This window comes from Bufo bufo, chromosome 4 (assembly GCF_905171765.1).
Source record: "Bufo bufo chromosome 4, aBufBuf1.1, whole genome shotgun sequence".
Classification (NCBI taxonomy): domain Eukaryota; kingdom Metazoa; phylum Chordata; class Amphibia; order Anura; family Bufonidae; genus Bufo; species Bufo bufo.
This window is the reverse complement of record NC_053392.1, coordinates 116726298-116741085: the sequence shown is the minus strand read 5'-3', so window position 1 is coordinate 116741085 and position 14788 is coordinate 116726298. Positions and strand designations below refer to the sequence as shown.

The window sequence follows — 14788 nt, the reverse complement described above, 5'->3', positions numbered from 1 at the left end:
GTATCCCTCCAGGAATATCAACCATGTTACAAATCTTTGTGTCATCAGCAAAAAGACACACCTTACGATCGAGGCCTTCTGCAATTTCGCTGATAAAGATATTAAACAATATGGGTCCCAGAACAGATCCCTGAGGTACCCCACTGGTAACAAGACCATGGTCTGAATATACTCCATTGACTACAACCCTCTGTTGTCTGTCCCTCAGCCACTGCCTAATCCATTCAACAATATGGGAGTCCACGCACAAAGACTGCAATTTATTGATAAGCCTTCTGTGTGGGACAGTATCGAAAGCCTTACTGAAGTCTAGATAAGCGATGTCTACTGCACCTCCGCCATCTATTATTTTAGTCACCCAATCAAAAAAATCAATAAGATTAGTTTGACATGATCTCCCTGATGTAAACCCAAGCTGTTTTTCATCTTTCAATCCATGGGATTTTAGATGTTCCACAATCCTCTCAAGTATGGTTTCCATTAATTTCCTCACTATTGATGTCAGGCTTACTGGCCTATAGTTGCCCGATTCCTCCCTGATACCTTTCTTGTGAATGGGCACAAAATGTGCTAATTTCCAATCTTCTGGGACGGCTCTTGTTGCCAGTGATTGGTTAAATAATTAATCTGTTAATGGTTTTGCTAGTTCACCACTGAGCTCTTTTAATAGCTTTGGGTGTATCCCATCAGGCCCCTGTGACTTATTTGTATTAATTTTAGACAGCTGACTTCCTCTGTAAAGACACATGCATCAAAAGATTCATTAGTCTTCTTTCCTAACTGAGGTCCTTTTCCTTCATTTTCCTTTGTAAAAACTGAACAGAAGTATTAATTGAGGCAGTCAGCTAGTTCTTTATCTTCTTCCATATACCTTCCTTCTTTTGTTTTTAATTTGGTAATTACTTGTTTTAGTTTCCTTTTTTCATTTATGTATCTGAAGAATGTCTTATTGCCTTTTTTCACTGATTGAGCTAATTTCTCTTCTGCCTGTGCTTTAGAAACTCTTATAACTTGTTTGGCCTCTCTCTGCCTAATCTTATAAATTTGCCTGTCATCCTCATTTTTTTTTTTTTTTTTTTTTATAATTACTAAATGCTATCTTTTAGTTTTTAATGATTTTGGCCACTTCTGCTGAGTACCACAGTGGTCTCTTCCTTTTTTTGCGTTTACTGACAAGCCTAATGCAATTATCTGTTGCCTTCGATAGTGCCACTTTTAAGTAGTCCCATTTCTCCTGGACTCCATTGAAACTGTTCCAATCTGATAGGGACTCGTATACCACTAATCTAATTTTAGAAAAGTCTGTTTTTCTAAAATCTAAAACTTTTGTTTTTCTGTGGTGTGACTCAGTCACTGTACTTATAGTAAACCACACTGACTGTTGATCACTAGATTCCAAGCTTTCCCCTACAGTAATATCAGATACCAAATTCCCATTTGTGAATACTAAATCTAAAATGGCCTCCTTCCAGGTTGGCTCCTCAACTACTTGCTGTAGAGATAATCCCAGTAGGGAATTTAGAATATCTGTACTCCTGGCAGAACTAGCTATTTTGGTTTTCCAGTTTACATCAGGAAGATTGAAGTCTCCCATAATGATAACTTCCCCCTTCAATGTCATTTTAGCTATTTCCTCAACTAGTAGATCATCTAATTCTTTGACTTGGCTAGGTGGTTTATATATCACACCTATACGAATTACCTTATGATTATCAAGCTGCAAGGTAACCCAAACTGACTCTAAATTGGTCTCGCTAACTTGTATCAAATTAGATTTTATGCTATCTTTCACATACAGGGCCACCCCTCCCCCTTCTTGCCTTCTCTGTCTTTCCTGTATAGAGAGAACCCTGGTATTGTTATATCCCAGTCATTACTCCCATTTAACCACGTCTCAGTAACAGCCACTAAATCTATATTCTCAGATGCCATTATAGCCTCAAGTTCATTGATCTTATTCCCTAAACTGCGAGCATTTGTAGACAAGAATCTGAGCTTGTCATTTCTTAACCTTTGTGCTACTGGCATCTTCTGGCATTGTTCGGGGGGCAGTCGGACTGCTGGATTATCACTCCTTTGCCCCCCTTTCCTAGTTTAAATGCTCCTTAGCAAATACTTGGAACTGTTAACTGAGGACATTCGTTCCCTTGAGAGAAAGATGTAAACCATCTTTCTTGTACAGTTCTTTTCCATTCTAACGAGAGCTAACATGAGACACAAAATGGTTCAGACACCATTCACCAAGCCATACATTGAATTCCTTAATGCGCATTCCTTAATGCGCATCTTCCTGTCATGTTATATCACCTATATCAGCCTTTATATAGGACAAGACACTTTAAAGAGGACCTCTCACCTCTCCTGACACGTCTGTTTAGTAATTTCTAGCATTTCCCATATAAGAGAAATTCTGGGGAATCTTTTCATATAACTCTATCTTGTGCCATTCCTGTATTATTCCTGCTAGAAGTTTATGAAGAAAGGTCCATCAGTGTTACTAGTTTGGGGGGGGGGGCTCCACGGGGGGGGGGGGGGGGGGGCTCCACAGTCTCCAGGGACTTCCCTCCCCCCCTTCACAAACTGGTAAGGCCCAGATGTACCTATATGTATAACTTCTAGCTGAAATACTAGAAGAATGGCAAAACACAGAGTCCTAATAATAAATGCTCCAGAGCTGTCATTTCATGTTGAATACAATTATCAGGAGGGGTGAGGAAAGCTGATGCAGTTTTATTCTTATCCCCATAACTCTCTTTGCAGTCGCACCTGCCCCCTTAGGCCTTGCACTCAGAATAACAGTGTTTCTTTAAAGGAGTTATCCAGGAATTGATGATTACTTATCCTTAGGATAGGTCATCATTATCACATTGGCGGGGGGGGCCGAGACTTGGACAGCTCTTTCAGCGAGCCGCCACGCTCATCCGCTGATCGACGGGGGTCCTGGGTGTTGGACCCCACTGATCTGATATGGTGACCTATGCAGAGGATAGGTCATAGTAAAATAGTTTATAAGGCTGAAAAAAAGACCAGTGGAAGGCCAAAACCCTGTGAGGTAGAAGCCAATTTTACCCACTTTAGGGGAAATAAATTCCTTCCCGACTCCAATCAGAATAACTCCCTGGATCAACGACCCATCTCTAGTAGCTATAGCCTGTAATATTATTACACTCCAGAAATACATCCAGGCCCCTCTTGAACTCTTTTAGTGAATTCACCATCACCACCTCCTCAGGCAGAGAGTTCCATAGTCTCACTGCTATTACCATAAAGAATCCTCCTCTATGCTTGTGTACAAACCTTCTTTCCTCCAGACGCAGAGGATGTCCCCTCGTCACAGTCACAGTCCTGGGGATAAATAGATGATGGGAGAGATCTCTGTACTGACCCCTGATATAGTTATACATAGTAATTAGATCTCCCCTCAGTCATCTTTTTTCTAAAGTGAATAACCCTAATTTTGATAATCTTTCTTGGTCCTGTAGTCCACCCATTCCAGTTATTACTTTAGTTGCCCTCCTCTGAACCCTCTCCAGCTTTGCTATGTCTGCCTTCTTCACAGGAACCCAGAACTGTACACAGTACTCGAAGTGTGCTCTGACTAGTGATTTGTAATCAATATAAATTCTTAGATAACCCTTTAAGGATGTTGGCCAATTAGGTTTCAACCTCCATTGTGAAGTAACAAAATATGTCATCACACGAATTTCATTTTATTTTTAAAATTTATTTAATTCCATATTTAAAATAATAAAAATTCTGGTCTGCAACAGCAGAACCAGACAGCATCCAGGCAGCATACATTAAGCGAATAATATTAAGAAACAACAGCCACGCTTACATCTTTAAATACTTTCGATAACTTAAGTAAACTCACAAAATATATATCAGATTCATACATCTTTGGAATAAAACAGACTTTCACAGCGCAGATAGGCAGAAATACCAATACAAAAAATATATTACATTTGTAACCCATTCTGATGCCAGAGGGGTGTAGGAGGGGGCAATTTCTAGAAAAATCTTTAGTAAATTGCGTTTTGAGCAATTTTCTTATGATCTAATTCTGTAAACAATATACAAGAATAGAAATTAAAAATGGCCACTGCTGACCAGCAACAGCAGTCCGGCAAGAAAAAGAAGGCTCGGGGTGGGGGAGGGGGTTTCAAATATACAATAAATACAATATATGATCTAGTGGAGATGTACAAGGAATAGTATTTGGCTTCTACCTGTGTGAGCAAGTATCAACGTATGAGCCTCAGCTCATGTATTGACCCTTGCATCTTGGTAGAATACCAATCAGAGTAGATCATTGAAGGTCTTTGAAAAAGACAGGAACGTAGATGTATAAATACTGAGAATCAACAGAAGAAGGAAATAAAAATAGACAAATAAGTATTTACATGACAAATGTTCGGGACAAGAGTCCGACAACTTTAAACCACTTCAAACCCCTACATTTTTGGAGGTATTTCTAGCAGCAACAGGGATTGGCCCTTGGCTCTCGAAAGCCAAAAGTAGACTTTATTCATCTCCCCTTCCCAGAGTCTGTTTCCACATAAAAACAAAAGTTGACTTTATTCATCTCCCCTTTCCAGAGTCTATTTCCACATGAATCAAAGCTTTGTGGTTGAGTTGCAATTCCAAAAGATCAGACATTATGTCACATTAATTGAAGCTGGTAAGAGTCTTCAACTCCAGGGAGGTTTTTCTCGAATCTTCTTGATTTCTCAGCAGTCAGTGCTCACTCATCTCTAAGGTCCATCTAGATTTTAGTTCGAAGCTTCCAAGCTTAACACACCTTGTTCTGGTGGTTAAGACAGCCTTGTAGACTGAACATGAGATTCATTCCCAGTAGACTACAGTTGATCGACCAGCTTTGGTTCCTGGTCACGTAAGACTTTCTCAACACCTGGGTGTTATCCCCAGGGAGTAAGTAGCTCAGATGAGGATTTCTACCATTTCGGACATGTTGGAACTTTTTGCAGTAGACACAGCTTCTGAAAAAAAAATAAAAAATAAGCAACTCATTAATTTATAGTAAATCTTCAGGAAATCTTATAATCAATCGGTTGGATGGTCAACCCCAAATCATAGGGTCATACTAATTCACCCATTAATGAGTGGTCCAATACTAAGAGCTAAGCACAAAAACAAACTGGTCATGATCTAATCATTATCATAATGTAAAGCATGAAGCTGACATGATGATTACACGCAACATTCACACATTTCAGATGTATTGGGCACACTAAATTGCAATATTTCAGATACCAGCACATGAGAAGCAGCAGGGTGACATACATTCATACACATTCACTGGATATCCTGTCAGCATGAAAGCAGATTGTCTATGCATGACTGTTTTTTTATCCATCTAAGCGCTTGCTATGCAGCCTAGTGATTCTATTCTCTGATTCATCCCTGACCAAGGCCATTGAATACAGGGATGATGAGACAACCATGTGATCAGTCATGTTAAAATGCGGCCACATAAAAGATGACTGAATTCCATACAATGAACTACTGCAAGGAGTGAAGCCGGGACAGTGGGCCTTCCTTGTTGTGTGAAAGGGTTTGTCTGGGATGATGTATGCAGCTCTATTGCTCAAGATGAGTGCACTGGGTCTCACAATGGCCTATTTTCTTTGGCTGCATCGTAATGTGGTGGCAGTGGGGGGGGGGGGGGGGGGACATTCCAGACATGTCTGTGGCCTTACGTGGAGAGCAGACACTGTATTATTATGGTGAGGTTACTTTGCTGGGGCAGAGTAATGGGAATGTGATAAATATGAGGGAACATTAAGATTCTATTGACTAATTGTTCTTAAGAACATAATGTCTAACAAAAGCTTCTTAGTGCCACTCAAACTGGAGGAAAGGTGGTGGGTGGGCACTATTTCAAGTGATCCGACAACTTTTTTTTTTCTAATTTGGGAACTTGTGGGAACTGGTGACAATGTAAGTATTTCACATTCTTCTCGCCAGTATATTGTATACATTCTCCTAGGCTTTGATCACCTTTGAGATTGTGTAGTAGAATGCAAGGCAAGATATATCGCTAATGTATTCTTTTGAACATTAGAGATGTTCCCTCCTCCCTTCCCTCCTTCTTCGCTCAGTCTTTGGCCTAACACCTGCATTCTGTTCCCAGCTGCATAGCTGAGATTCATTGGCATTAGTCATCACCAAGGGAGGCCAAGCCTTGGCAGGGATTGTGAGGAGAAAGCTCTCAGCTATGCAAGGCTCGGCACAGGCTCAGCCTGGGGGAGGGGAGCGAGTGCAGATTCTGCCATTGCGAAACGTCTCCTATCAGCGTTGAAAGAAGAGATAGATGATCGTTCTGGCAAGCAATGTCCACACTTGCATTTTAATGGTATGGTGGAGCAAAGACTCCTGATGAGCCAATGAAAGCCTTGTTGATGGGTGGACATACAACGTTTACTGTGGTAATGTTGATGTGTGTGCCAAGAACACACCCTTTGTGTAAATCTATAGAATTTTGTGGGAACTGAACTGACAGGTAAAAAGCTTAGAGGGATGACAAAGTATCCGCTAAAAAAGTGATATAATTCAATCATCCAACATATCGCCACAAATTGTGATATGTCCTACACAGGAGACCTACCCGATGAAGATGTGTTCTTGTCCAGAAGGTAGTCTGTTACAGCTGGTAGTTCAGTTGAACAATCTGTCTGGGTGCTGCCATCTTTACTGCCATGTTTTAAGTGCACAGGTAAGATGCTAGCATTGGCAGGGGGCGAAGAGTTTGACTGGCAGACTGGAAAAGAAGCATAAGCCAATGATAAGCATAATGTTCTCATTGAAGGAACATCAGAAAGCTAATACATCAAGTCAGTCAGATGTAATATATACAAGTAATCACCTGCTTCCACTTGGCACTGGTTGACTCGTCCAGCGGACGAGTTTGGAGTTGATACAGATAGTGTGAAAATTGAGGGCACAGACTTAGCCGGTCGCAATGGGCCTTGGTGGGGTTTACGCTGCTGCAAGACCTTGATGACTGCATCTTTCTCTAGTATCTGGCCATGAAGAGCTTTGATTCTGCATAGAAAGAAAAACATAAAAATTGTTATAATAAAGGAAGAAAAGGATCATGTAAAGAGAAAATCAAATCAGTCTAATTCTTGATTGTAAATAAGAACTATGAAAATGTCAGCCTACCTGTTCTCCATTTCTTGGTGCCTATGGTTGACCATTAGGAGATCCTCATTGAAGCTATTGTTTGGTGAGTGGCGAGGTGAGTGATTGATGATGGTGGTATCTCGCTGAGCAGCAGCAGTGGCAGCAGCGTCCATTGCAAACTGGCGCATAGTACGTTCTTCTAAGTACTTCTGCTCCCACTTGGTCATGTCGGCCTCCAGTGCCAATATCCGTTCCTCTTTTTCCCTCAGCTGTTCGGACAGTACTTGGACAGAAAGTTCAGGTGATTGAGTTCCATTCTTCAACAATGGTTGTCTCTGTTGGAATAAGAAAATTGTGAGTGTGGGTTTCCATTATATTTGGGAAAAAAGACTGTAGTCAATACAGTCAATGTAAAAAAGTTTCACTAAAGTCATCCCTACCTGCTGAGCCCTTAAATTTTTCAACTCCTGTTCCAGCCTTGTCCTCAGGCGCAATTCCAGTTGTTCTCTCTTTTCACAGGCAGCTTGGAGCTGGCTTAAAGCTTGTTGTAGCCTCTCCACCTTTTCCACATATGCCCTTTTCTTGCGGAGCTCATCTTCTGTGCGAGCTGCTGTGGACTGGGCATTACTGAGGGCTTTTTCCAGTAGCTCTGCTCTCCTCCGCTGGTCCTCGTTAGCACTACGCAGGAGACTGATCTCTCTCTCCAGCTTCTCTTTCTCTTGCTGCTGTTCTCGACCTGTATGAAATAAAAGCAGTTAATAACCTGAAACGGTCAGCGGTCTTCTACATCAGATTCAGGACATTTGAAGTTGTTGATTGATGCTAAACCCGATGCTTGGAACAGGTAAAAATATAACATTTAAAATGTAAACTTGTCCCTGGTGGGAAAAACAGTCCAGAGACAAATACAAGGCAGATTTAACAAAGAAGTGATGAAATGATTTGAATATAACACCTTCAAGCAGTCTACAAGCCAGTAATGTTCCCTCAGAGCTGGAGATCCCACCTAGGTTTAGAACACTTGGCAAACAAAAAGAGACCTGAGAAGTATGATAAGCTCTGCAAACAGCCAAGAGGCCCGTGAGATCTGAACATGTTTACAAGAGCTTTGTCTGTATGTGGAATGACCTAACAAGAATATTCCTAAAGAATATGTTAAACTTGACTGCTACTTCACTGTTCCATGAAAAGGTTAAGCAAACATAAAGGTTCCCAGGCTTGGAGAAGCAAGACATTGGGTACATAGCAGTTCAAGGATGTATATCCTGGTAAGACCAGTTTTCTCTGGTGGTGTTCCCATTGGGATAGGCATTGCTATAAGTTCGATGTGGCTGGATGAATAAATCTGGGGCAATTAGAATGTATCAAGTACATGTAATAGAAATTCACAGGAACTTGGATCAGACACTAGACATCAAGAAGACTTGAGATATTGAGGGGTCATCCACCTTTAACACCTACTTTTGTTAAGGAATGCAGGACTTTCCATACAGGAGGTTACAGGTCTATCACTTCTCTATATCTACTTCCTCATGGCTTTCATTTTTTTCCATTTGTAGAGACACGTGCTCTCATAAGAGCTTATCCTGTTAACCCCTGCAGTTCTGGCTCCTGTGCAAGTTCTTCCCTTTTCCCTCCACTTTTCTAGAGCTAAGAAAGGGGGATGGGGAAGCTTGGGGACTGGAATGCTAAGAATTCAGGTCACATTGAACTCTGTTTGTTTGCTAAAGCAGAATAGCCTTTTCTTCAGAAAGCAGAGAATGGACACACCTCCCCTGTATCCTTAGAGGTGCATCAGGCCAGATCCCACGTAGGCAGCGTTCAGGTTAAGACTCATTTGTTTATGAACTGCTATAAATCCACTTGTAATATTTGCAGAGTGTGTAATGGAGGTTAAATAAGAATGCATTTATGACTTCTGACCACACACTGTTCTTAAAGGGGTTGTCTGTGTACATTTTTTTTGCAAAAAGGCAGGGAAGCTATTAAAATAATAAAAAAAAAGTTATACTCTCCATTCTAAACCCCCTTTTGATCGAGCAACGCTACTTTGTCCTCCCGAATGGGTTTTGTTTTCATGTCTGCAGTGGTGACGCACACCTCATGTGACCACTGCAGCCAAGCCCTGGCCTCAGCCATCTTGAGCAGTGGTCACATGCAGTGTATGGGCACATCAGCCAAAAATATGGTTGCAGCAATGGATCAGTGGCACAGAACAGGTTTAGAATGGTGAGTATAATTATTTTAAATAATTTAAAGGCTTCCCTGCCTTTTAAAATATTTTTAACCCCTTTAGCTGAGAGTGAAATAAGCTACTGCATTCCTATTTTCCATAGCAATATCCTGCAACCTAATAGGGGTTGTAGTTTTTGCTACAGGTTACAGTAAAATTAACATTTTGGTGCTAAGAAGTTATGTGGTGGATTTGCAGGAGTATAACTTACACTGAGCAAGCAGCTTGGATACTGCCCCTTGGTTGTCCTCTCGGTTCTCCAGGCTTCTGGCTGCCAGTTGTTTGTTTGCAGATTCCAACCGTTCTAATAAAAAAAACACAAAAATTAGTTCAGCAATAAAGACTAGAGTAATTCTGCACTGATGAAACATGTCCCTTCTTTCTACTGTATCCTCAACTCATCCCTTCCTCGACCTATTTCTAGGCTCCCTCTCTAGTGACATGGTCTTCTTCTCAAAAATAACCGTTTTCTATCTGTATGTAGGACAGCGGTGCTCCACAACCTTTTCTTTTACAATATGCATTTCAAGACATACTAATGAGCACAATGTTGATAGGATATGTAGGTTAATGAGCTTTGTCAGGAGACCTCATTGTCTTTCCTAAGCCTCTATTGTCCAGACTTGTCTCTGTACATGGCTTTTCAAGGACTGGATGGTCTTAAGAGAGTCCACTCACTTAACACTAATATCCACTGTGAGGAGCTAATGATGATTGATAGCACATGGCACAGTATGTTAATGTGGAAAGGGAGGCCTTTTCTTTATTTTCCTTGTCCCTCACCTCTCAGGTCACGGTTAAAGTCTTGCATGCGTCTCATCTCTCCTTCCATCTTGGTCCTCATGGCGGTCTCAAGTGATTCCCTCTTAGAGGATGCTTTCATGAGGCTATCATAGGCTTCGGAGATTCTCTGAATTTCTGTCTCCAGCTATGAAATAAGAGAGAGATTAATAGACTGTAATGCGTATTGAAGACGCCATATCACACACACATTATTTATTATATCATTATATAATAGCCAGTAATATAGTATAGTATTATGCAATCTAAATAATAATCCTAACTTGAATAGTTTTTTAATTAAAAGTCTGGCGGTTTAGCCTAAATTTTACAAATCTGCACAGGGTTCCCGTTATCCAGTAGTGATCTCATTACAATCTGTTTCTAAACTGAATAGGGCCCAGACTAGACCATAGCGCTCCTTATTTAAACACTGATTATGTCTGTAGACTTTATGCCACCTGCCTGTCTGGATTACACATTTGCTAAGGGGCTGGCACCCCCCTCCCTATTCCTTACAGCTGAGGCCTTCCTAACACAGGCACCTTTTCATCCGCACACAATGGCTCATTTATGCCACATCAGGTCAGCTCAAGCAGAACACAAAACCCAGGCAACTGTCAGCGGCCTTCAGCTCTACGTGTGCCTTTAACAAATGGCTCATAGCTGCCTCATTGTGCAAAGAGTCCTCGCAGCTGTTAAAGGGGAGACTATGGAGGAGGGGGGATGGGTCAGAAAAAGTGAAAGGGCTGACAAAATGAAACCAAGAGGGATAAACACCCCACCCTCCATGACCAGCTGGAGAACCTCTACAATAACCTGTTTGTTGATGGGAATTATATATGGATGCTAATGGCTTTTCCAAAATCTAGGGGCTGGTGCCCTAGACAGGAAAGACAGCTGCTAGGTGGATACACAACATGCTTCTAACGTGTGCCTACAATCATAACACCAGTTACAGGACGCTATGTCTGATGTGCTTACCTTCTGGATTCTGACTGCTTTTTCGCTGTAAGTCTCAAGTTCCCTGCGCAACTTTTCGTTTTCTCGCAGCAAAGCGTCCATGCGAGCCATGTGACTACCGGCTGCGTTAAAGGACGCCATATGGCCATATTGTACGTTGGGATCTGGCATGGTCCTGCAAGGAAGAAACAAGAGCATTAAGTCATGTACACCTGTACATATTAGATTAGCTACAGATCTTTACTTGTTTTACGATGTAAATCAGTTTCCAAATGCTAATGTCGATTGATAGCGCTTCCTTCCTGTCCCAAAATAACCAAATGACTTCACCTCAAATTGGAATCAGTTTTTATAACATCATGGAGAGATTAGCATGATCTTGTACAAGGGGCCTGTACGGTCTTGTACAACCTACACAAAGCAACATCTTTCCCAGCGACTCAGTCCCTATCTAACATGAATGCATCTATATCTAAAATTAACTAGGCTGAAGATTCCAGCTGAGGCCTGGAGAATTTTCTACATTATCCATCGTACTTATCCTACCTCTGCCACCTATGATCAAAATGCCATTCCAGAACTAGCCCGGATACCAATGTCTGGAAGGAAGGCATTAGAAGTAGGAGCTGAGCCTTGGGCCAGAATAATACATCTTCCTTTTTACTATTCTTTTACTGGAACTTTAGGGATTCATAATGGCTATCACAATGGGGATGGTATTTCCGGCAATGGGACTGATGACTTCTGCTGCCAAAGGGGTTACAAGAACTAACAAGGGAGAAAATTCTTTTACTATGAGACTGAAAATATTCTTTCACTATTATCTGCATCTCTGGCATATGGAGTCGCTTCCTGCCTTTGCTTATCTCTTCCTGTGTGAACAATGCAGAATTGTCGCAGCCCACCAGCTCAGTGTTTATTGTCAGGGACCTCTTTTAAATGCCAAAGACCAAAGTTTAAAGAGATTTTTATATCCTCCTTTGAAGCAGATTTTAATACAATGTTGGTCTGTCTGTGCAGATCAATACATCTACATACACAGGCCCAATTCAGATTATCAACTGTTTGAAGTCTGGTTTATAGGTCCTCTTATAGAAGAGACCATGGACCATGTTAGGCTGTAAAGTATATAAGACAGTGGTTCATAAAAAAGGTGGTTACCTGACATCAGGCTGATGGTATAATGGGAGATTTCCAGAATATTGCCTTTGTTCAGTTGCATACCCACTGATCTGGTCAGGTTGGCTGTAAGTAGGATACTCAGGTGGAGCATTTCTGTAGTGCACTCCTACATCTTGTTGTCCACGAGCTACTGAAAGCTGATACTGTTTAGAAAGTTGAGGGAAGCTGTGTGAGGAGCTCATGAAGTTTTGAGACTTGGCGCCATTGCGTTCAAGAGACATCTGCAGCAACCTCTCGCTGAGAGACCTTACATGGCCATGTTTCAGCTCCATGAGGGACTGGTCTTGCCTTTGAGGAACATGTTCAACATTCTGGACATTCTGAGCTGCATAATATTGAGAAAGGGCAGCTTTGGCTTGTTCATAGGTTGGGAGCTCCTCACCTTTATGTTGGAATTCGTAAGCTTTATACATAGGGTTCTCCAAGTAGAAATGGTCACAGTGGTACTCCTGCCCTTGAGGTTCCTGCCTTGTGGAAGGGCTGCCCTGCATCTCCTCTTGTTCAAGGCTTTCTAGGGACGACCTAGGGCTTCCATTGCCCCCACCTCCCCTCAAAGCCTGTTGTTGGATGGCCAACAATGTGCGATTCTCACTAAGATTCCCATATCTCAGTTGCTCTTGAATTAGACGGTGTAGAACCGTTCCAGACGAATCCTCTGCCATTCTCATTCTTGCTCAAAGGATAAAAATAAATCCCACAGGAAATAAAAATACTGGATAATCCTTTCCCTGAATCTTCTGCTGATCTAAGGTATTGGTGATAGCAGCCTGTGAATGGAAAACAACATATTATAATAAATTCTTATTAACAATATCCAATCATCTTGCGTTCTTCTACTGTATCATCTCTTCATATGAGTCTACTATTTTCTAATATTTGTTTCTGTGTAAACTATTTACAAAATATGTGCATGTAAATGGACAGCATAGAAGTTGCTGGAGGCTGAGAAACCCTAATTAGCATTGAGCTGCAAAGGATTAACCTTGACGGTACCTGTTAAGGTTAATTGCAAATACCTTTCTACATGCTCTTGTCCCTTACACCCGCTGTTTCACAGTAACCTGGAGAGGTAAGACTTTTGACCTGTTTTTTGTTTCAGGCAGGGGCCGTATTAATGATTGGAATTTCTCCCTCCCTTTTTTTTTTCTAAGGAGATAAGGTCCAGTATTTCTCTGGTATGCCCCCCTGCAGCTTCTGTTTTGGAGCCTTACTCTGAAATACCAGAGATCCTAGTTGAAGTTGAACAACAAACCATAATTACATCTACGGACTCTAAAGGACACATTTTCTAAATAAACTCAATGTCCGAGAAGTTCCAGGTAGTCACCTACTTAGCTAGAACAGTTTTAATACGTGACAATGGGTTAAAAAACTGACTATAGTCAACATTCTGCACATTGCTGTCCACAACATCCTTAGATGATGAGTTTAATGACCACAGACCTGTGGATTTCCTACTATCTTAATGGCCAAAGCAGTTTTTCCACAGCGTAGGAGATATAACAACCTCACAAATACCTGCAACGTGACATCACCAATCCCTTTGTGTTGCAATTGACATTCTTTGTGGATTGAAGCCCTGCCACAGACATACAAAAGCTTGTACTCAAAATAAGAACAATAACAAAAAAAATACCCCATGCATTCCTCAGGCATTGCTAGGGGTGACCAAACACCTGCATTTCTTTCCTTCTCACCCCATGAAAGAATGCGCCATTGTTTACACCTAACAGATACACTATAAACAAAGCATACCACGCCACTAGACCCATATTATCATAAGAATAAAAATAGTTAACAAGATAGAAGGAGAACATATTTCTACAGCTCAACTCTCGAAAACATGTTGACCGGACCAACAAAAGCCTGGTCCTATTAATATTTTGTCTAAGGTGGCACACATATAGAAGCCAACCAGAGCCATATGTCTGCCACTTTATAACATTAGGTAGGCGCTTTGTAAATAATACAGAATAAATCTAAACACAGATACATTATATACAGTGTACATTATACATTATATCTCTATACACATACAACTGCAAACTCCTATCCACATAAGTACGAGTTAACATATGTTCAATGAAACCATCTTTTCCTTGTAGTTTCCTTAAATCATGCCAGATAAAAACCTCAAAGAAAACATAAACACATAGAAACAAATACTGACTAAAATCAACTTTGTAATAAAAAAAAGCAAAATAGGCAAACTGACAAAAATTATTATAGTGCAACTGAATTGTTTGTAAACCTTAAAGTGTTCATGAGATAGTCCCTATACCATGAAAGAAAAAACAGTGGGTTCTCACCAGATCATCCCCAAGGTGTGCAGCAGTGTGGGTGCCAGCATGTGCCAGTGTCCTAGGTGTAAGTGGCTATCCTTTCAGTGCTGGGAGCAGGCTGTGCACAGCCTGAGAGCTCAGAGCAGACTGACTCTCTTCCTAACACACTGACTGTACTACCTCAATAGCTGTGCTATGCCAG

The 14788-nt window shown here is 41.2% G+C and overlaps 1 protein-coding gene across 1 annotated transcript; it reads right to left on the bottom strand.

Moving 5' to 3' along the window:
- Window positions 1-3963: 3963 nt before the first annotated feature.
- On the bottom strand, window positions 3964-14788 carry AMOTL2 (angiomotin like 2). The gene is made up of 10 exons (XM_040427693.1): window positions 14614-14788; window positions 12284-13071; window positions 11144-11297; window positions 10163-10307; window positions 9591-9683; window positions 7587-7882; window positions 7186-7481; window positions 6887-7065; window positions 6629-6781; window positions 3964-5000 (listed from the first exon to the last, which is right to left on the bottom strand). The coding sequence occupies exons 2-10, from the start codon at window positions 12970-12972 to the stop codon at window positions 4942-4944; spliced, it is 2064 nt and encodes a 687-aa protein (XP_040283627.1). The 5' UTR covers window positions 12973-13071; window positions 14614-14788; the 3' UTR covers window positions 3964-4941.